Source organism: Maylandia zebra, linkage group LG2, assembly GCF_041146795.1.
Source record: "Maylandia zebra isolate NMK-2024a linkage group LG2, Mzebra_GT3a, whole genome shotgun sequence".
In the NCBI taxonomy this organism is placed as follows: domain Eukaryota; kingdom Metazoa; phylum Chordata; class Actinopteri; order Cichliformes; family Cichlidae; genus Maylandia; species Maylandia zebra.
The window spans coordinates 32,690,813-32,714,179 of NC_135168.1; the positions used below are offsets into that span (position 1 = coordinate 32,690,813).

At 41.9% G+C, this 23,367-nt stretch overlaps 1 protein-coding gene across 1 annotated transcript; it reads right to left on the reverse strand.

The window, feature by feature from the left end:
• Positions 1–1,910: 1,910 nt before the first annotated feature.
• On the reverse strand, positions 1,911–22,870 carry rps6kal (ribosomal protein S6 kinase a, like). The gene is made up of 22 exons (XM_023153457.3): positions 22,406–22,870; positions 19,503–19,562; positions 19,283–19,399; positions 19,115–19,196; positions 18,924–19,004; positions 14,979–15,058; positions 14,097–14,203; positions 12,922–12,959; positions 12,067–12,209; positions 11,877–11,947; positions 11,653–11,741; positions 11,420–11,484; positions 10,876–10,978; positions 10,589–10,713; positions 9,639–9,761; positions 8,809–8,898; positions 8,566–8,724; positions 8,326–8,487; positions 8,162–8,238; positions 7,936–8,053; positions 7,540–7,680; positions 1,911–3,185 (listed from the first exon to the last, which is right to left on the reverse strand). The coding sequence occupies exons 1-22, from the start codon at positions 22,430–22,432 to the stop codon at positions 3,060–3,062; spliced, it is 2,184 nt and encodes a 727-aa protein (XP_023009225.1). The 5' UTR covers positions 22,433–22,870; the 3' UTR covers positions 1,911–3,059.
• Positions 22,871–23,367: the final 497 nt, after the last annotated feature.

A 23,367-nucleotide genomic window follows, 5' to 3' on the forward strand; every position in this document is an offset into this window, starting at 1 on the left:
GTTTTTCACTAGAATTACACTCAGGGTGAGTATCACAATGGATCAACTGCTTATTAACATCTATATCTACACAGCCAGTCACATGGCAGCGACTCAATACATGTGAGGTCAAGGCCACGTGCTGAAGTTCAAATTGAACATCAGTGGAGAAGGTGATTGAGTGACTTTGATTGTGGCATGATTGCTGGTGCAGACTCAGGCTGGCCTGAGTGTTTCAGAAACTGCTCATCTGCTGAGATTTTCCCACATAACCAGGTGATAGAAGATAAAACAGACTGCGTTGAGCTGATAGGAAGGCAACAGCAATTCAAACAACCAGTTGATACAACCAAGATGTGCAGAAGAGCATCTCTGAACGTCTAACCTAGAAGCAGCTAGGCTAAAGTAGCAGAAGACCATGATGGGTGCCATTTCTGTCAGCTAAGAATAGAAAACAGCCAACAATTTACTAGGGTTCACCGAAACTAATAATAATAATAATAATAATAATAATAAATTTTATTTATGAGTGCCTTTCAAGTCACCCAAGGACACTTTACAATAGGATAAAACACTTAGTAAAACAATGGCAGAATAAGAACAATAAAATAAAAGCACAAGATAAAATGAACAAACAGTGGATTCACAGTGAATATGCAGATTTGAACAGATGAGTTTTGAGTTGGGATTTAAACTGGGGGAGAGAACCAATATTTCTTATTTCAGGGGGCAGAGAGTTCCACAGCCTGGGAGCAGAGCAGCTGAAAGCTCTGCTTCCCATGGTGGTGAGGCGGAAGGAAGGTACAGTAAGCTGGATAGAAGAAGAAGAACGAAGTGAACAGGCAGAACAAGTGGTGGTTAACAGGTCAGAAAGGTAAGAAGGAGCGAGGTTATGAATAGCCTTGAAGGTGAGCAGAAGAAGTTTGAAAATTATCCGGAATTTCACAGGGAGCCAGTGAAGTTCCTGAAGAACAGGGGTGATGTGCTGGTAGGAGGGGGTTCTGGTGATAATGTGAGCAGCAGAGTTCTGAACCAGTTGAAGCTTATGGAGGGATTTTTGGGGGAGACCATGCAGAAGAGAATTGCAGTAGTCAATACGGGAGGTAACAAGCCTATGTACAAGAATGGACGTAGACTGGGTGGAAAGAGAAGGAAGCAATCTGTTAATGTTACGTAGATGGAAGTAGGCAGAACGGGTGAGATTATTGATGTGAGATTTATAGGAAAGTGAACTGTCTAGGATGACACCAAGGCTCTTAACCTGAGGAGAAGGGAAAACTGTGGAGTTATCGATGGTGAGTGAGAAAAACTAGATAATAGAAGATTGAAAACAACATCATCTGGTCTGATGAGTCGATTTCCGCTGCAACATTTGTATGGTAGGTGAGAATTTAAACCCTAAACTATTGCCGCTGATCGTCATTTAATCAGAATCAGAATACTTTATTGATCCCTGGGGGAATTTTTTTTTTTTAAATGACCAGAGTGTACTCATCATCTGATGACTGTTTTTCCTGCAGACTGCTACACCATGTCATATAGTTTAGATCATCTCAAACATGAGATCAGTGTACTCAAATGTCCTGCACAGTCACCAGTTCAATATAGTAGAGCACCTTTGGGATGTGGCGGAACAGGAGATTCACATCATGGATGTGCAGCTAACTGTGTGATTGCATCATATCAACATTGAACAAAATCTCATGAGTGTTTCCAGAACTTTGTTGAATCTGTGCTACAAAGAATTATTAGATGGTACAAAAGTGGGTTCAACAGTACCCGTTGTTTCTGCTCTTCACATATTCTAACCAAGTAAATCAGAAGGATCACTAAAACTGAAGTTACCTCTTCACATGAACGCTGGCTCTGTCACACTCATGTGTTAAATCTGCCTCAGCGCTATGTAACAAAGCAGCACAGACCACAGTGGATGCATGTCAATAATGATCTTTAATGTCAATATATACAGAACTTGAAAGAAAAATAGAATCTTAAAAATCAAATGAAATAAATACAGTATCATACAATTTCCACAATGTCTTTTGAAGAGATTTCCTTGGAAATGTTTTTTTGTTATTCATTTATTTATTCTTTTAAATTCAGCCTCTCTGGTTCGACAGGGTGCGTCCCATCCCCCCCAGAGAAATCCCGACAGCTCCCCCCCACATGCTCTTCATCTTCATTATGTTCTATATAGTTATATCATTTTTGCAAACGATTTCTTGTTACCACATAGGTTCACCTTCAGTAGCGAGACAGTATCTTTTGTCCGTCTGCAGCATGTTTACGTCTTTTGATACACAAGTAAAACAAATCCGACTGAGTTTCAAGGGAAAAGCAATACAGGATCTGTCCACACATGCGTTTATGTTACCAAAAGTGCTGGGAAGTGATTTTGGTTCTGAAGAACCTTCAAACCCGCTTCAAGCAGTATCTGATTTTTTTTAATACATTTATTTTTTTATTTTTGTCTCAGAAAGGAAACGGTTATGCAAAGTACCTCAGTCAATACCAACTTGCCAGCACTCTCACACATAAATCATTACTTCACGTTGAAAAAAAAAAAAAAAAAAAAAAAAAAAAAAAAGTAAAAGCAAATGAGGGGAGAGGAGGATGGCGGAGCGAAGATGAAGAGCAGTGTGTGGGGGGGGAGCACAGTTTAACCAAAGCAGCTTTTTAATCAGCCAATCACAGTGAAGGAAAACATCAGCTGGTGCGTTTCTTCCTCACATAAAAAGGAAGAAAGAATGAAAGGCGAGGAGGGTAAGTGCATATGAGAAGCTGTGGAAATAAATACAAGTCTGTCTCCCCAGCAGTAACAGATACGAGGTTCCTCTGTTCGTCTTCGGCTGACTTCTGCAACGCAACCTCGTCCTGTGTGTGTGTGTCTGTGATTGCAGATGTTCCGGTGTTTCAAATAAATAGATTTTTTTTTTTTTTTTTTAAAAGAAAACCTGGGAGACAGTAGTTCTGACTGGCCAAGACTTGGGGCTGTGGGTGTGCGCGTACTTTTTGCTTTTTCTTGTTTGCGTATGAGTCTGACAGAGTGAGATCAAAACTGGTGGGTGAGAAACATGGGTCTACATGTCCGTTGAGGTGAGTTTCTTCATGCTGCGTCTCTGGGCTAAACTGGATGCCGCCACAGGCTCCAACACTGGCTGACTCGTCTTCTGGCTCAGAGCTGAATAGGTGGCAGCCATCGCTCCCTGATGAAACAAAGACACGTGGCTTTAATGTTTCAGCTGGCCTCACCACCACTGCTACTGTATAAATATATAATTAAATTGTTTCTTACTGGCTGGGAAAAAGATAATATAGTTTCAATAATGTAACAGAAGCTGACGAAATATTGTTAAAGTTACAGTGTGGCTTGCAAAAGTATTCGGCCCCCTTGACCTTTTCCACATTTTGTCACATTACAGCCACAAACATGAATCAATTTTATTGGAATTCCACGTGAAAGACCAACACAAAGTTGTGTACACGTGAGAAGTGGAATGAAAATCATACATGATTCCAAACATTTTTTACAAATAAATAATTGCAAAGTGGGGTGTGCGTAATTATTCAGCCCCCTGAGTCAATACTTTGTAGAACCACCTTTTGCTGCAATTCCAGCTGCCAGTCTTTTAGGGTCTGTCTCTACCAGCTTTGCACATCTAGAGACTGAAATCTTTGCCCATTCTTCTTTGCAAAACAGCTCCAGCTCAGTCAGATTAGATGGACAGCGTTTGTGAACAGCAGTTTTCAGATCTTGCCACAGATTCTCGATTGGATTTAGATCTGGACTTTGACTGGGCCATTCTAACACATGGATATGTTTTGTTTTAAACCATTCCATTGTTGCCCTGGCTTTATGTTTAGGGTCGTTGTCCTGCTGGAAGGTAAACCTCCGCCCCAGTCTCAAGTCTTTTGCAGACTCCAAGAGGTTTTCTTCCAAGATTGCCCTGTATTTGGCTCCATCCATCTTCCCATCAACTCTGACCAGCTTCCCTGTCCCTGCTGAAGAGAAGCACCCCCAGAGACTGATGCTGTCACCACCATATTTGACAGTGGGGATGGTGTGTTCAGAGTGATGTGTAGTGTTAGTTTTCCGCCACACATAGTGTTTTGCATTTTGGCCAAAAATGGACATATTCCCCCACCTGAGCTGTAGATCTCTGCAGCTCATCCACAGTCGCTTGAACAGTGCTCTGTGGGATGTTCAAGGCTTGGGAAATCTTTTTGTAGCCTAAGCCTGCTTTAAATTTCTCAATAACTTTATCCCTGACCTGTCTGGTGTCTAAATCCAATCGAGAATCTGTGGCAAGATCTGAAAACTGCTGTTCACAAACGCTGTCCATCTAATCTGAGCTGGAGCTGTTTTGCAAAGAAGAATGGGCAAGCATTTCAGTCTGTAGATGTACAAAGCTGGTAGAGACATACCCTAAAAGACTGGCAGCTGGAATTGCAGCAAAAGGTGGTTCTACAAAGTATTGACTCAGGGGGCTGAATAATTACGCACACCCCACTTTGCAGTTATTTATTTGTGAAAAATGTTTGGAATCATGTATGATTTTCCTTCCACTTCTCACGTGTACACCACTTTGTGTTGGTCTTTCACGTGGGATTCCAATAAAATTGATTCATGTTTGTGGCTGTAATGTGACAAAATGTGGAAAACTTCAAGGGGGCCGAATACTTTTGCAAGCCACTGTAAATTGTCATATTTTCCCATCTGTGTCGATCACATTTTCCCAGATTTGGTAAATGAGATGGTCACATGTTTTGTCCAACCAACCGCAGTTCCTCAAATGGCTGTTTAAGACTCCCAAAAAGTTTGAAAATCTAACTTTACAGTAAAAATTAAAATATCTAAACTATTTTTTGTTTAATGGCTCACCGGTCCGTGAGTCGTTTGGTACTGGACCGTGAGAGTTGAGGCTCGGGTGTAAAATTTGTGGTTTTCAAGGTTTTTATCGTTAACTCCGTTTCCCTGGGTCTTTCCCAGTGTTGTAGTTGTGAGTCTTATTTTGAAAGAAATATTTACGCATTACCATAGCGACCAGAGCACTAAGGGGCAGAGAGGAGGATGTTACTCTCAACGTTGTTGACGCATTTCAGGAGGACGCTGCTAATAAAGTTACAATTACACAGTGAATTCACATTTATTATTATATTTACAAAATACCACAGTTTTTGTCTCGGCCGTATCATTTTATTTTGTTGTATTTATCAGAGACACCTTAAAGGCCGGTCCGTGAAAATACTGTCTGACATTAAACCGATCCGAGGCGCAAAAGAGGACGGAGACCGCTGTTATAATGGATATGATACATTTGAGTGACAGGTAGGGGCCAATATACTGACAACCAAGGCTGAAAGGTGATTTGAAAATGTCTTTGGGTAACTTCCTCCTCTTTTAGTAATCCTCTGTGATCCACATCGAATTGTTTTCCCTTCCCCCCCAGTAAGAAAAATAAAAACATGACAAGCAGCTACTCTGCCACACAGTCTAAGAGTCCTTGATTAGGCATCTAATGTTTCTGCGGTTTACAGTTTAATGAGCTTTTCTGTGTGGATACAGTTAATTATTGAAAGTAGACATTAGGCAGAATTCTGACATGACCAGCAGAGGTTACGGTGCAGTCCAGGCTAGGGCTGGGCCATATCATACCGTTCACGGTAATACCGGTATAATGTTGGGCAACGATAAGAAAATGAAATATCGCAATAGAATTTGGGTAAAACGCGCATGCGCAGTGCCTTTGTTTTCATACACACATGTAGGAAAAAGCGTGCCTGCGACGGAGAATGAGAAGAGCGAAAGCGGATCGTTGAATAAAACGAATGAACCAGAACTGGTTTGTAAAAATGCTGCAACTTCAGTGATGTGGAACTGGTTTGGCTTTCATCCGTCAGATACACAACAAAGCACTATTTTTGGTAGAGCATGCTAGCGGGCCGTCGTTATTACCGTGTTTTTTGGAAAATACGGCACACTTAAAATCAATCCTTTGATTTTTCTGAAAATCGACAGTACCCCTTATAATCCCGTGTGCCTTATGTATGAATTCTGGTTGTTTACTGACCTTGAAACGATTTTATGTACACGGCGCTCGAAAATCTGTCGAATGTTTTAGTACGACTTTGCTAAGCTACGAACCCGCACCGCTTGATGGATTGTCGGAGCATTATGGCTATCATAGGGAGGAGCCTCGCAGAGTGATACGTACTGTGCTTCAACATAATGTTACCGTATAGTGTGTGTGTGTATAACCTCTTTCTAAGTTTTGTGGATATTATACGTGGTTATGCTGAGGATATGTCGGCCAGTTCCCACTGGAAATGCCTTTTGGTTAAACTGTCAGCAAGAAATTTGCATTTGCACTGTTAAATTTTTAGATAACTTTAATGCACATAAAAAACAGCTGCTTGTTTAAGCGAAAATACATTGATGTTTTTTTTCACTAATAAAGTTGTGGAGTTGTAAAGTATTTTGTCTAGTGTCAATTATATCGTCAGTTATATCGTTATCGCAAATTTTCAAATGTATATGGTGATAAATATTTTTGGTCATATCGCCCTGCTCTAGTCCAGGCTACCTAATGTTAACTGAGCAGTCTGGAGACACAAGGATTAACAAAGAATTCTTGGATTTTTAGGACTGAAACCTGCTGTTAATCTGGTCCTTCCTTTAATGGCGACATTATCACCGGATCAGGAAGTGTAAAAAGTCAGAAGCAAAATCCTGTGCATGACTCTGGCCTTTTATACAGCTGCTGCTCTCTGAGATTAAGAGAGGTCAGCTCAGCTGGGTCGAGTGCTTAGCACAAATGATACCCAGACAACCTGACCTGGCCCCCGTGTGTCCAGCCACATTAGGGTGTCCGTATTCCAGCAGAGTGAGGGCAGAAATGATTGACCTCTCCACTCATTTGCCTTAGACCCATTTCTGGCTCCAGTCTTAAATACAGGCATTACTGTGCTTTTCAATTTGTGACGCCTAAACTTTGAAACAACCTTCGGCAGTATACAGGATCTGCTCAGTCTGTGGTTTGTTTTAAAGCATCTGCTGAAGAATTACGTCCCCAAACTGGCCCTTTCATTTGGCAGCAGTGGACAAAAAATAAATAAAAAAAGTCCTCAAAATCCTGACGTTTTGGAGGAAATCTGTTTCACTGAAGCCACCGACATCACGATCTGAACACTTTTAGCTCCAACTTTGCGCCCACACGCGCCTCCGTACACAAGTACCAGCAGTGGCTCCACAAATAGCCTCCACTAAACCGTTTACTCTTCCTCAGCCTCCTCATCTGCTCACAAATCTGCTCGTTTCCACCGCACATCGCTCCATAAAAAAAAACAAAAAAAACAACAACTTCCTTCTAAATACAACGTTATCACTGTCCATCTGTGCACACAGGGCACAAATCTTCTGACGTAAATGAGAAAACTCTTACAGGTCTTAAGTCCAGCACACATGTTGAGGTGTTACTAATCATTTAACTGTAGTAGATAATAATAATTGTTCCTGTAAATTGAGGTCTTTGTTAGCGGGATACGGTTGGATCTACTCACCTTGACGAGGTGCGGTGCATCATGGCGTGTGAGCTGGAAGTGCGGTAGCGTATCTCTGCACGTGATCCAGGAATGCTTTAGAACCTGCTCTGCTGTGTATCGCTGGTGAGGGTCCACATGGAGCATATGGGACAGCAAGTCCTGGAATACACAAATACAGATTTCTAAAGATTAAAGGGCACATTTTAAAAAGCCACTATGAATTCATACGGGTATAAAGGTTTAATTCTGGCCAATTTTAAGTCAACGGCATAATTTGTATCAAACTTTTAAGTACATGGGAAAAGCGGGTCGTCTTCATTAAACTTTACAACGCTGGGTTTACAAAAGGAAACATCACAGCTGCTTAAAAGGAAGCCTGAACAAAAGGATTTAGAACAATGTGTCAGTGTGTACCTTCGAGCTGTCTGACACAGTATCCCAGTTGCCACCCGTCAAAGAGAACTTCCCAGATCCTATCCGGAGAAGAATCTCTTCCGGTGTGTCGTTTGGCCCATTAGCGAACGGTGTGTACCTGACAGCGATGAAAACAAAGCGCAGATTATGAAATGCATAATCGCATCACATGCAGTTTGCTATTAATCATCCAAACGTCTCCTGAGAGTTCTGTGTGCAGTCTTACCCTGCTAACATGGTATACAGCAAGACTCCAAGGCTCCATATATCACAGGCTGCATCATAACCTTGTCGCATTAGTACCTACGGAAACAAAGAACAACACAAGCCATCAGACTCAGAAACAAAGCAGATCATGGATTCTCTTTTTTTGCCTTGCTTCCTGCTCACCTCTGGTGCCACAAAGTTGGCGGTGTAACAGGGGGTTAGAAGGAGGCCGTTGCCTCCCCGGAGCTGTTTAGCGAATCCAAAATCACAGATCCTGATGGAGTCGGGATTCCCCGAGTCGTCCATGTACAGGATGTTGCTGGGCTTCAGGTCTCGGTGTACTACCTGAGGAGAAGGAGAAGATATTCAGAAAACGTGTCCAAATTAACTCTGCTGTGCACGCGCGTGTAAGCGTTTCCTCACCCCTTGGCAGTGGAGGTAGTCAACAGTCTTTGTAATGGTGTAAAGAACAGCACTTGCTTCTCTCTCGGAGAAAAACTTCTGCCTGAGGATTCGATCCAGCAGCTCCCCTCCCTTCATCAGCTCCGTCACCAGGTATACATACCTGCCCTCGTCATACACCTGACACAGAGACAACACAACCCGTCAGAATATACCCGCCAAAAGCCGACTGTGTCGGAAAGCTCACACATAAATGTCACTGACGTCTTTCAGAGTGATGATGTTGGGGTGCTGTCCATATCGCATCAGGATTTCGATCTCTTCAGAGGGGTCCCTCTTACTTTTGTCTATAATCTGAGTGAAACACAAACACAGTATTAGTGATCAAACAACTCTAACTTCTATCAGAGACTTGAGACACTAAAAGCAAACTGAAGCTGTGCTGCCATCTGCTGGTGCTTTATGAATAACCAAATTCCATTTGAGTCGCTCTGTTTTAAATGTATCGATAGTTAAAGACGCTGATGTCCACAAACTCTTATTCTACACACATCAACTGTACTTTCATTGGCTCTACCAAGAGGTGCAAAGCATGTGTAATAAAACGAACCAGTCGTGCCACTTAGCGATCTATTAACCTGCAGCTGCAGGACACTGCAAACTAAAGAAGCTGCAGTTTACATCCATGCCTGTCCAAGCATGAGAACGCACACAGGAAAGGCTTTGGAGGAATAAAGCAGGCTCCACAGATTTGTGTCACCAATTCAAGCGTCTGACATTCACATATGTTTTTAAAGAACTTCTACTTTTAGACATTTTTATGAACTTTTGCTATAATCAGTGTCAGTTCTTGAGGACTGGCAGTGAAGATGCAGTGATTTTGAAAGAACCCAAATTCTAAACAGCTCACGCCTGACTCCGAGTGCACATTTGTGCTGTAATGTAAATGTAATTTACATAAACATAATGAAATTTCCCAACATGATCGAGATGCAGTTATGAGAAAACAAGCCATCTAAAAAAAACAAAACACTTCTGTCCTCTGGTATAGATTCTTTAACATGTTCAGAGGTCACAAGGAAACAGCCGGTTACCTTCACAGCATAGTCCATGGCAGAGACTCGGTGTACACAGCGTTTACAAATAGAGTAGGAGCCGACCCCGATGTCCTCCTGCAGCTCGTACATGTCGGAGAACTTGGCTGAGCCTCCGTGCAGCTGGAAAGGGCAGGAATCATTAACATTTATACAGTGTCCTGTGACATTACAAAAAAAAAAGTTCCAGCACAGCATCACCTCGTGTCCTTCACGAGCGACGCTGAAGGATGCAAGTGACACTTCAGCTTGTCTATGCAAGTCAACAACGTGTATCAAATGTTAGAGCATCCTGGTAATTTGAGTCCCACAACAAAGAACATAATGTCAGTGAAGTTGACCTTTGGAGAAGAAAAAAAATAAAAAGACTGAGTACTTCATCATTTTATCTAATAGTTTGACCTTTAACCACCAAATGTTTAGCAGGTCAACCTAAAGTTCAGGTGGACATCGGCACCAAACTGTCCAGAGTGAAACTATTGCTGCACATTTACACAGGTGCTCCGCAGCAAACCTGCCATCAACTTTGTAATGTGCCTGTTTGTTTGTGTCGGTCAGCAGCAGAACAGTCATTACAAGATCATTTAATTTGGATCCTAGACCTCTGCCACCAATCCAAACTATTCCACTGTAATTACAATCAGCAGGCAACAGAAAGAAACCGTGTCAGCAGCACTCAGGTATTAGTTACAATGTTTCAGTGACCGATCTGTCTTACTGTGTTCTGCACAGAGCTGCAACTGCATCATGAAATTTATGCATGGCTCCAAAACAGGAGGAGAAACTGCTGAATTTCTAGAGATTACAATAGTTTCTCATGAACGCTGCTTCATGAAAAGAGAAAAAAAAAGTCTGTGTGAGCTTCGTGCATGCAAGACAATACTTCAAGTACCATTAAGTACCTCGTGTAAAGAGTGAGCGAATACAAGGTTACGATAATGCATCTTCACCTGAACTATGGGGAGGATGCTGAGCAGCGGGGAGCCCTTGTTCTCATCCATGGGGGTCGGCGCAACAAAACTGAAGCCTTTGAAGAGCTGGTGTGCATTAGCACTGGGCGGGATACCTGGGGAGTCTAAATAAACCAAGATAATTCAGAATATAAACAGACTAACATAAACACCCACTAACATTTTGCAGTTGCTGTTTCCATGGCTGCAGGACTAGCTGTTGCTTGTAAGCTTAAAAACATGTGAGCAGAACGTGCGTGCGTGCTTGTGTGTGTGTGTAGGTGTACCTTTCGGCGTTTTAGCGGTGAACTCTGGGTCAAAGCAGAACGTGTCATCTGGTTTACCTGCTGCGGGCTTGAACGGGGGCTGGAGCTCTCTCCTGTACAGTTTCTGCAGGTACAAAAATGCAGGAGACACGTAAACGTGTGAGGAATCAAACTATCACAGGCCGTCTGGAGCGTGTGAACATATGTGCAGGAGAGGCCAAGACCCCCTCCCAGATTAACCCCCTGAAATCCCACCACCGCTTGGTCCGGCCAATAGCATCCTGCCGGCTCTTAAACGCTCATGCAGGGCTATTAGTGCACACACAGTGAGAATTGGACCTCTGCCCAGACTCATGCACACACACATACGCGCACACACACACAAACACAGATCCCGTGGCCAAGACTGATGGCCAGTAGTCACCACGCCAAGCATTTGTTAGGTGTGAATCCTCAGCAGAAGCTGGGGAGTTGTGTGTGTGTGTGTTTATGCGTGTGGGTGTGTGGGAGAGAGGAGGAAAAAAGAAAAAGAGTGTGACAAGTGCGTGTTGGTGTGTGCACTCACATTCCAGTCGATGGTGGAAAAGAATGCATGGCGTTTGATCTCTTCCACGCCGTCGGGCCCGGCCCCTAAAGACACAGATGGCTCTGGTTCAGTTAACCCAGCGTTATTGCTTTTCATCGACTCATCCGCACATTATTAACCTCTTGGCCGATTTCGAGGTAGAAGCGGATGCCAAAATGTTAACCAACCTTAGGCTTAGTGAACAGCGTGACTTGACGATCACGTTTCCTTACCTAGCCTGTTAGCAGGGTTACGTTTAAACAGCATTCTCAGCAAACTCTGGGCTTCCAAACTAAGGAACTGGGGCATTCCCAACTTAGCTCTGCAGGGAGAGAGACAACAGAGTGACAGATGAACATGGGGGGGGGGGGGGGGGGGGGGGGGGGGTGTCACTGTTATCATCTACATATCAAAACTTGTCTGACATGCCTTAATGATGTCATTCATAATGACTCACTTGAGAATCATGTTCATAGTCTCATTGCGGTCTTTCCCTTGGAATGGTAACGTCCCTGTGAGCATTTCAAACTGCAAACACACCATAGGTCAGGTTTTTTCCTTTTACTTTAATGTATAAAATTCCTATGAATACATATGTCCCATGTCTTTTCTTCCTATTTAAATCAGGTTTGTGTGAGGTTGCGTACCATAAGTACTCCCAGAGACCACCAGTCTGCACTCTGCGTGTGTCCTCTCCTGTTGACCACCTCAGGGGCCATATACTCCACCGTACCACAGAAGGAATATGCCTTCTTATCAGCATCTACCGACTCTTTACTCAAACCAAAGTCTGTGTAACATAGTAAAGTTTTAGGCAAGAAGTTACAGATTTACTGCAAATGTTTGCATTTGGATTTTACTTATTTATACAAAACACAGACCATGCATATTAACGTTGCTGCATTTAAATAAAAACGTAACCAATGCAATACACGTACGACTTCTAACCAAGCTAACTTGCAGATCTTTTCCTGGTTAGGCTTTTAAGATGCAGTATAGCAACACAAATATAAATCAAACAGTTAGAAAACAGCAACAGCAACCACAACAAACAGGAAATAAATAGAAACAGTTAACTCATTTCAGTGATCACAGATTTGCTTTTGTTTAAGGCATAATTTTACCTTTGCATTAAAAACTGATCTTAAAATTTTTAATGTTTTGTTGATGCATCTAATCAATATCATTATTACGAAACTCATAATAAGCAGAAGTGAAACACGGCTACACTGATCCATCATCATCAAATGAGAGAAAGCAGGAGGACATTTCCGACTGTTAGTTTGATTTCTGACAGCAACATCGGGCGTCTCTGGCAGTGAAACTCCGTCGTGTGTGAGGAGCACACGAGTAAGATATTTGACAAACAACAAAACTAGTAGGACTCAATACTCAACAGTAGTGGCACATCTATCACTTTAAGCATGGTCATATTTAACAGGTTAACTACATTAGACTCTTTCCTGATTCTTCATAGTCAAAAAAAGTAAGGTAGCTCATACCTGTTAACTTTATGTGTCCAGCTTCATCAAGTAAGATGCTGAAAGACAAGAAGAGATTTCACAGAGGTGAGCATCAAAGCATCTCATGTTTTGTGATTTCTGCATAAAGCACGACTAAAGCGAGTGAGTTCTGAGAGGTTTGTATAAAACGTTCAATCCGTACGCTGCAGACATTTTATGAAAAACGGAGCAAAAGCCGGAAAAACTAAACCAAAATTTCTTTTCATACAGCAGGTAAGTTAGAAAACAAAAATAACCCTTCAACTGATTTTCTTGAAAAATGAATGTTTGATCAAATCCGCCTTGTGATATGGAGAAATTTTCCTAGATTTATGGTATGTATTTATGTTAAATTTTCATTTACAGAAATGAAATCATATTAGAGATGGAGCAATTTTGTATTTGTAAGGAACTGTGATCCAATACTGATAATTATGGTTTTTCTTTTTTTAAAGTGCAAGACAGCAAAGGCAGGTGCTGTCTGGAGGTATCTCACCCTCTCTCACCAATAAGTTGTTTGTTTCGCAGTCGTTCAGCAGTTTCTGACTTTTTTTTGCGACTCGTTTTGGCTGAGTGAGCCGACAATAAGAGAGCCTCAGACAGCTTCTTTCTCCATTCCAACTGCTATGTTAGCCTCCCAACAAGCGTCAAACGCTGCCTTGCATTTACAGTGACCTGGCATGTTGTCAGCTTTACTCTGCTCCACTCCGTGTGTGTGAGGGCCGCACACCGTGGGGAAACTAACGCAGACTCAAACTGAGCAGAGATCTTTATCTTTTTTTTTTAAGTCAGATTTAAAAAAAAAAAAAAACTTTAACTATTTGAATTTATGCATACACATATTGATTAGTCACATTTTATTTTACGTGGCTGTGTAATCAATAGGTCTATTGTTTTTACAGCTATTGTTTTAATTCAGACTATATGTTAATAATTGTATTAGCTGCTAACAACACACACACACACACACACACACACACACCACACACACACACACACAATATAGTTTGCAGCAATATAGGTGAAAGATCAAAGTGGTTTTGTACTTGAAAATGTTTGTAATGAAACCAAAAGCAATCGGCTTTTGCAGTTCCCTTCTGTACTCCGTTCTGTGCCATTGCGCAGGGCTTTGCTACAACAGGCTGAAAGGGGAAGATGAGGTCTGTGATTCTTACTTCTCTGGCTTGAGATCTCTGTAAACTATGCCCAGGTTGTGCAGATGGTCAAGGGCCAGGGCCAGCTCTGCAAGGTAGAATTTCACATCTTCCTCTGTAAACATAACCTGATAAGAACTGGACAAATTTACTCTTTGAACTCTGAAGAGAAATTCAGCAGCAGCAAAGGAAACAAAAAAAAACCAAACAAACAAAAAAACAAAACCAAACTTGAATATTAAGCTTCAGTTACCAAAACAGAGAAAAAGAGTATTATCGTTATTGTCACAACAACATCAACATTTCAAATACGTTTCAGGATTCGGCAAGCTGTTGATCTGACGCCGCTGGCAGCTATCGCTTTGGTTCTGAGACATGCTTTCAACAATAGGTCTATCCAGAGAACAATCACACATTGTCTGAGTGCCCTGAAAGCATCTGAGAAAAGCTGAGCCGGGAATCTGACTGACAAGCAGCTGATGATGAAAAAGGGGGAATAAAGATTCCGAGGAAAAGCACTTGCCTTTTCATGAGGAATTCAAGTCGGAATTTGAATAAAAAACAAACAGAAGATATCAGAGACAAATGACTTGGCACATTTATGCGCTTTTAAAATAAATAAAATACTCTTGCATACTAAAATTGCACCTGCTCCATTAGTTGCCGTCATATTTACATTTCCTTAGGGTTTATAAATTAACATTTTGGCATCTGTAGCTCTGAGTTTCACAAACATGGGCACTAACAGGATTTTTATTTTTAAGAACATCTCAGATTTTTTTTTTTTTTTTTTTTTTTTTTTTTTTTTTTTTTTTTTTTAACCGAAGTACAAAATAAACAGAATAAAGACAAAAATAAGCTTGAAGGCACAACAACATGTAAGACAACAGAATGCCAGCTTACCTCTTTGGATAAGCGAGTGAATACATCCCCTCCCCTGAGAAAGTCCAGTATTAAATACAGTTTCCCTTCTGTCTGAAAGGCTGCGGAGACAGGAAACTGACAATTTATCCACAAGCCAACAGTATTGTGATTTAACAGAGATGTCGAGATGAAATGTCAAATCCTGTTAAATAACTAAAGCATTCAAAAATATTTTGTTAAATGAGGTTAAAGGCATTTCTGACTGAAACACGATGCGGATAAACAGCTTACGCCATGTTAAACCCACCCTGAATTCATTCTGTATGATCATACAGTTACACGCACATGAGACGTTACAGCAACATCTGATTTCAATCAGTTCTGCAAACTGTTTTTTTCTGGAGCAGAAAGCAAAAAACCCCTGAAATGAACACATGGTTCTGATCCCATGTAGAGGCTCAAAACTTTACATCCGCGTATTAATTCAGCGCTGCTGCAAGTTCCAAATGCTGGTGAATGACTAGACTCACCAGCAAGTCCAAGGAGCTCAGAGCACGTCTGAGAAAGACGATTTTGCACAAGTCGGGGACATCTCTTGAAGCCATTTCTAAAGACTTTTATAGTCTAAGATTATCAGTTTAAATGAAGTGCAGCCACTTTGTCAGAGTCTGAAAAGGACTCAAAAGCTTTGATGCGTGCACTACAGCCCTGAACTCCTCCAGACATCACCCAACAGACGTGCACGGGGGAACACAAATGCAGTCAGACTGAACATTAGCCGGTCTTTAACCTGATAGCTCCCTACTATAAAGTCTGCGATGTCGAATTATGCAGATGTGTGAGCAGCGCAGCTATCTGTCAGGTGCGTTCACCTACTGAGTGGGCGTCATGTTTACCGCTTTCAGCGTGCTCTATCAAGGCAGCACCCTCGTATAAACAACACTGAGTAGTTCCAGTTGTGTTAAAAGCACCTGAAGTAGAACCTTTCATTCTTTGTGCTAAGGAGAAAGGGCAACTGTAGAAAATGTCCTGACCGTTTTTTCTGAAATTGTCCGACGTTTACACGTTAAAAACGACAACAACATTCGGCTCGGCTGACACAAAGTTGGAGAAATTATCCAGAAATCACCAAAGCACAGGTCTGCATTGAAGTAGAAGCGGCTAGAAGGCAGAAGTGGGAATGAGCAGACACCCCATGAATACAATATTACTGCCATTTCTAACATTTTGCAATGTGCAGAGTATTGCAACATATATTGTAATTTATCACCTTTTCCAACTGCAAATTATGTCCTCAAAGATTAACTTTAACAGTGCCTGTTTAATCCAATAAGACAAAGTCATCTCACGTCAAGTTTTTCTTGCTGTAAAATGAGCCAAACACACCAGCACTGTCACTAAAACCTGCCATAAATGTTGCCATAAGATGGGAGTTAGCCTGCCATCAATTGAATGGGGTCAAGTTGGCTATTGCAAGCAATCTTTTTAACTGTGATCAATCATTGAAAGTCTGTTGCTTGCTACATAGAAAGAAATTCACATTTGGACGAAATGCATATTTAACTATTACCACTGCACTCAGCAAACTTCCTGTTCTTCAGGAATACCACCGTTCTGCAGGGTTGCCGCTGATTGACCAGCCTGCGCAATCACATTGCGATCAAAAGTGGTCGTGAATGTGCGACAGCCTCAAGCTCGAAGCAACCATTTAGTCACTAGAGCAGGGCGATATGGCCAAAAATATTTATCACGATATATATTTGAAAATTTGCGATAACGATATAACTGACGATATAATTGATGCGAGACAAAATACAACTCCACAACATTACTAGCGCAAAAAGACAACCTTCCATTTATTTTCACGTAAACAAGAAGCTGGTTTTTATGTACATTAAAGCTTTATAAAAATGTAACAGTGCAAATGCAAATTCCTTGCTGAAAGTTTAACCCAAAGGCATTTCCAGTAGAAATGGGCTGACATATCCTGAGCATAACCATGTATAATATCCACTGAAGTTAAAAAGAGGTGCTTTGCAACATTAAACTGCAGTGTGCAGTACGCATTTTTCGGACCATAAGTTGCACGGGATTATAAGGCACATTAAGCGAAACAAAGCAGTCAGATAAATCAAACTTTATTAAACTCATTCTTCTTGCTTCCTCCACTTCTGTACCATTGATTCATTAATGTTGAATTCTCTGGCAGCTGAGCTATTCCCATGTTGTTGCAGTATATTAATGACTAACCTCGTATTGTGGATGGATTATCTCAGTTGTTCTCCTGACTGAAGTTTGGTCCTGCCATGCGATTGCATTTGTTTCTAACCATGAAGAACCTTCACGTTAACTTTTATAAGTGGAAAAGTGTTAGTGTTCGTCCTCCAGCTTCACTGTTTATGTTATGCTAACATAGCTGTGTCGCTAGCGATCACATAGCACATCATTATATATCAGCTAGCCCAACTTCAGTAACCCTAAAAACGTCACTGCTGTTTAGTTTCCTGTCTTCATTTATGTTGGAAGTGATAGCAGAGCTGTACGTTTGAATTTTTTCAGAAATCTCTCAGTCAGAACATGCTATATCATGCTTAGGTAACTAGCGAAACTAGCGAGCTAACTTCCGCTAGCTTCCTGCTAACTTCTAACTCCGTTAAATGTAATAACTTTTGTTTTCATGGATGCCTGGAAGTTAAACTTTATAGTTACACTTGGTAAAGCAGCAATGCTGATCATTTTATTAAAGATCAAAGAATTTAGACAGTTTTCAACTCTCAGTGATGCTGCAGGGTTGTTTGACCTGAAGTCAAATATACGGAGTTTGGGACCCAGATTACTCCCAGATTTAAGAGCATCTTAGTCCGACAAATACGACAATAACAACGGCCGCTTGCATGTTCTGCAAAAAAATGTGCTTTGTTGTGTATCTGATGGACAAACACCAAACCAGTTCCACATCACGGAAGTTGCACCATTTTTACAAACCAACAATCGGTCATGTGCGTATGAAAACAAAGGCACTGCGCATGCGCGTTTTACTCCCATTCTATCGCGATATTTCATTTTCCTATCGTTGCCTAACATTATACCGGTATTACCGTGAACGGTATAATATGGCCCAGCCCTATTAGTCACAATAAGTTGCAGTTGCAGTCGGTCAGAGAATATGAAAGAAAATCATCAGACTGACACTGATTTTTTGCAAAGAGGTTCTTTTCCCATTTTTACTGCTGTGGTGGATGGTGGTGCATGAGATGAGCCAGAACATTTTATACACTTCATAAAATGCACATATTTGGTGTTTCTCTATTGATACATTATCACCACATAAAACACTCTGATACTATGACACACTGATCATTTCCCCCACCCCTACTGGAACACCAGTGTCAGTCTACCACCAATCATGTTTCACATCACCACACACTGACAGGCTGCAGAACTTCAGCACAACCTCAAGCTATTAGCTAGACTCTTGAAACTTAAAAACAACTATATTTCCAACAGGACAGTGACGCCCTTAAAGAGAGGAAAGCTGGTTGGGGAACAGATAAATTGCCTAATATTAAGCTTCTCTAAAGCCTCAACACTACTGAAATCTGTTGACTCGGCTTTAAAGCCAGTTCCATGCCAGGACAACAAACTTTATTGAACTCTACCAATTCGGCCAAAAACAAATGAATGATTACCAGAATTACGCCAAAAGCTTGTTTATGTAAAATTCTGGACCCCATTGTGTTTTTAAAAAAATGATTTAAAATGTGTGCAGTACATTTCACTTATTTTTAAATTTTTATTTTTACTTGATGTAAAAGTTTCCGTCCCAGAAAAAGAAATAAATTAAATCCTGATGTTTCCATGACGTTTTAGTCCATGAGTGCATCTAAATGTTCAAAACTGTGTAATAGCCATGCTATGTGTATTAAAAAAAAATAAATAAATAAATAAATAAACAAACAAACAAACAAACAGTGTTTGTCTTACCGTAGTGCAATTTCACTATGAAGGGATGATTGACTTCCACTAAAATGTCTCTTTCCATCTTAGTGCGAACTCTGTCCCTGACTGGAGACAAAGGAGACAGATGGAGCCATTCAGAAAGAAATCCAGCACTTTGGACAGACAATACTGGTGCTGTTTTATGCAGAGATGGCCAAAAACAACAGTGGCATTACCTTTCAAAGATGCCTTTTTTAGAACTTTCATTGCATATAACTGACCAGCATCTGGACCCAGGATCTTCCTGACAAGAAACACCTGACAGAAGGCGAATGAGAGGATTTTAGACAGATATAAGCGCCGGCACAAACAAACCACTCGACTCATCTCCAGAGTTCCCTCACCTTGCCGAAAGAGCCCTGGCCGAGGACTTTTAGCAGTTCGAACTGAGACGGATCGGCTTTCTCGCAGCCCTCTTTTACATGGTGGGTGATAGGAATCTCCTTATATGTCCCATCATCCTACACAAACATTAGCAGAATGAGACAGAAACACGAGGCGGTGGGGTTAGGTCACCGCTTCACGCACACAGACATGAAGACTTAAAAGCGCAGCCTTACTTACACAGTGTGAGAAAGACTCTCCCTCCTCCATGGGCTCATCCATGATCTGATGCCCATTGACCTGCAGCCAAAGCAACAAATCTGATCAGAGTTGTTGTCAACAGCAGTAAGCACTTTCACAAAGCTTATTCATCCTTGTTTTTAGCTGAGCAGGACTATGACTGCAGCAGCAGCTGCACGCCCACATGTATGATGGAAGATTCAACAGATGAATTCGATGAGTCACACATGCAATAATACGGCACTGTCCCTTTTCCAACTGTAGTTCTCTGCGTGTTGTCAAACAGTATGGAGTCCATACTTTAATCCCGTCCAGCTGTCCAGCCCTTATCCTGTCCCTATAAAGCCCCCCCATTATTAGCATTCTAGCTTAATCCCCAGTGAGAGCAAAAAACAAGCTCCAAGAGTCAGATATTTGCTGGAGCTACAGTCAGCATTCAAGACATAATAGGGTCTGTTTCTTTTAGAGCTTCTAGCTGATGATGCTGGTAAATGCATACTTTAAATGACCGCAGACCACGTTTAAGAAGCGCCCCCCCCCCACACACACCCTCTTTGTTTACTGTAACAGCCACGCACGCTGAAATGACATTGTCAGAGGAGGAATGTCAGATATCTCGGCATCTGCAAATCAAACGACTGACCACAAAAACATTATCCAGGTCTGAATATTTCAGTTACAGGCTGAAGCGCAGCCTGCATTATGTATTCAGTCCACTGTGTTTGTGTGTGTTGAATTCCATCAAGCCTCTGAAGAGGGGTATGAGTCATAGCACTACGCAAACCCACTCAGTGGGTGGAGCCACCAACATACACTCGTGTACATCCACACAACGGAGGCCAGCAAAACCACTTTCCAATATCTTGCTACTGCTGCTGCAGCAGAGCAACACTGGCAAGAAAAACATATTTAAAAGAAAAAAAAAATCTGACAAGATAGACACCGCAAAGGCCGAAACAACGCAGAATAAAGCTGAAAGCAAACGCCTCGGTGCATCTGTGAAGGGTAACATCCAAGCTTGGCCGAAGCCAGGGCAGAGCTTGTGTCATAATTCACACATAGATTTTTTTCACTCCCACCTTTGCTGTGGCTCATCACAGCTTGTAATGGGAGTGCAGCCTACACTCAGCGCAACCAGGCCAGCCTTTTGCAGCCATCTGATGTCTGACAATCCTACATAATATCATTTTGCATACACTTATACCGGCATACAAGGGTTTGGCCTGAGAAAAAAGAAGTCTTTTATGTGAGAACTGATACAGTGTTGATTAAACAGCCAGCATCACCACTGCTCTGGTTTAGGTAGCTCAGCTGATATTTACTTCTGTAATCTCACAGTCTTCAAAGCTGCAGCTTACAGTAAACAGCAAATTCAAGTGTTTGTCTGCAGTAAAACTTTTTAAAAGTGGCGATCATGGCTCAAGAGTTGGGTGTTCGTCTTGTAATCGGAAGGTTGCCGGTTCGAGCCCCAGTCTCGGTCGTTGTGTCCTTGGGCAAGACATTTCACCTACCGCCTACTGGTGATGGCCAGAGGGGCCGATGGCGCGCCATGGCAGCCTCGCCTCTGTCAGTCTGCCCCAGGGCAGCTGTGGCTACAACTGTAGCTTGCCTCCACCAGTGTGTGAATGTGAGAGTGAATGAATAGTGGTATTGTAAAGCACTTTGAGGGGTCCCGAAAAAGCGCTATATAAAAATGCAATCCATTATTATTGTTATTAAAAGCATTGTAATATTTGGGCCATGAAGCTGATTAAGTTATTATAAAAGGTATTATATGAAAGATTAACAAAAAGCTTTAAAAGTTTCCAAGAGAAACCTCAATAAAAATGGAAGGGTCAGTTCAAACAACCCCGGGATGTTTCAGTAACTTTCTGTTGACTTTACGAAAGTCACAGAAGTCTGCCAGACGGACTTTTTCAGTGTGTAAATGTGAAAGGACCGCAAAGAATCCCAGAAATCAGGTTTAGGATGTCAAGTTGGCTTTGCTGCAACTGGAAAACCTTATTACCGAGCCCGTGCAAAAGCAAATTGAATCCTTCCCACAGCTATCACAAGACTGTTTCTGGATGTCATTGCAAAAAGGTATCACTGGTTTGTACTAACAGTGATAAATAGTACAGCTCCATATTGCGCAATTTTCAGTCACAGCGTCGTCACTTTATTGCCGCTGTCAGTCCATTGTTAAACGCGTTGTGCACTTTTTTGGTCAAATTATAACTTATAAAGCTGCGCACAGACGTTTTTGTTATTAAGTTATTAACAGCATCACTAATTCACAAGTACTGCTGACAAGCCAACCTTCAGCAGTAAACACGACTGACCGATTTAGCGCAGCTAATGACAAACTTTAAACAAAAAAAACAAACAAAAAACTGCAGTGGCTGGATTCATGCGCTGCCTAACTACTACACACACAGACTAAAATACTTTAGCAACCTTTTATTACTTAAACAGTAGAGGTTGGATAACAACTTGGCTCCCAAGTTTTCAAGCCTGCAAGCTGTCAGCTATCAAGCTAGCTGCTGCTAATGCTACAAGCGCTAAGCTAGCTAGGAGGTAAACTCCTCCTGAGAAGTGTAAATAACAAGAAAAAGATGCGCGACGGGCACCTGTCATTGGGTAAAAACACCAGTGTCGGTGCGGAATGATGAGCCGTTGCGAAAGACGGGACGGGTAAGTGTTAAACTAATAAGAAAAAAAAATCAGGGCAGTGCAATAAAAACAAACATCTAACCAGCTGTTAGCATTAGCTAGTGCGTTAGCATGCATCACGGTGCGCTGCAGGTCGTGATGCGAATTTAAGCTCTGCCGAGACGAGCGGGGCGAGATAACTTAACGGGACACCACGAAACCAGAAGCAACGCGGCGAGATTAACATGCAAAACACGCATTTGTCAACTCACCTCACTACTAACGCTGTTTACCTCCATCTTGTACCAGGATTCCTCTCCAAGTCTAAGGCATCGTAGTCCACCTAGACCCCCGCTCCACGTTGCATGTCTTTCCCCCCCAACCACCCTCTGTGGAAGTCCGGCTTTTTTCTGCCTCGATGCGCCGATGCAGGCTGTGGAACCGCGGGCCGCTCCGAGGAAAGGTTTGGAGGGTCGGCGCAGGGAACAGTCGATGTTGATGACTGGATCACACGCTCGCCGAAAGCACCGCTACCCTACCATAGATGCGAATATGGCGGCTACCGTGGTACCTGATCGTCAGTGAATGGGACTTTATTGACGTATTTATGACGCAATTCAGTTAAGGATTTCCCCCGTCCAAACCAAAGCAGCAGGTCTCGAGATAGAGAGGAGGGAGAGTGGACGTGGTGGCGCGGGGACCTGATGCTGTGTGTGACATGCACACATCCGGTTGATGGACTATTTGCTAGCGACCGAAATAGTTAGTCACCGTGACTGTGGCAGGCAGGGAGTTATTTTTTTTTTTGCTTTTTTCTTGCTGTTGACGCATGATGAAATTAAAGCGCAAACGATTTGTAAGTTAGCGATCTTAACAGTGCGAGCTGTACGTTTTAAAACCACTGTTTCATAAGCCTTTCCATCCCTGGTTTAAGTGCATATAAGAGGCTTAACGCTCTCCGCTTTCTCTGCAGCTTTCTCCCACCCACAAATGCTCCGTGTTTCTGTAGTGAACGACTACATGCGTGGATTTGTCTATTTGATTTGGCACACGCATTTCTTCAGTCTAAACAATACAGCTTAATTATTTAAATATATATTCGTGTACATATTTGGCCATTAATACTTCCTTGTACAAGTCAAGATACAGTAGGTCAAAACTTACGTGCCAATCTGTTAATAAATACCAGTATTCGCAATAAGACTAACTGTATTTTAACAATCAAACCTGAGGA

Excerpts from the sequence above, each read along its gene's own strand:
- rps6kal (XM_023153457.3), bottom strand. The coding sequence starts at position 22,432 with ATGGAGGTAAACAGCGTTAGTAGTGAG. Across the intron at positions 15,059-18,923 it reads CATAGTGAAATTGCACTACG|CCTTTCAGACAGAAGGGAAA; the intron begins GTAAGACAAACA and ends CTGTCTCCGCAG. Across the intron at positions 8,899-9,638 it reads CCATGGACTATGCTGTGAAG|ATTATAGACAAAAGTAAGAG; the intron begins GTAACCGGCTGT and ends TGTTTCACTCAG.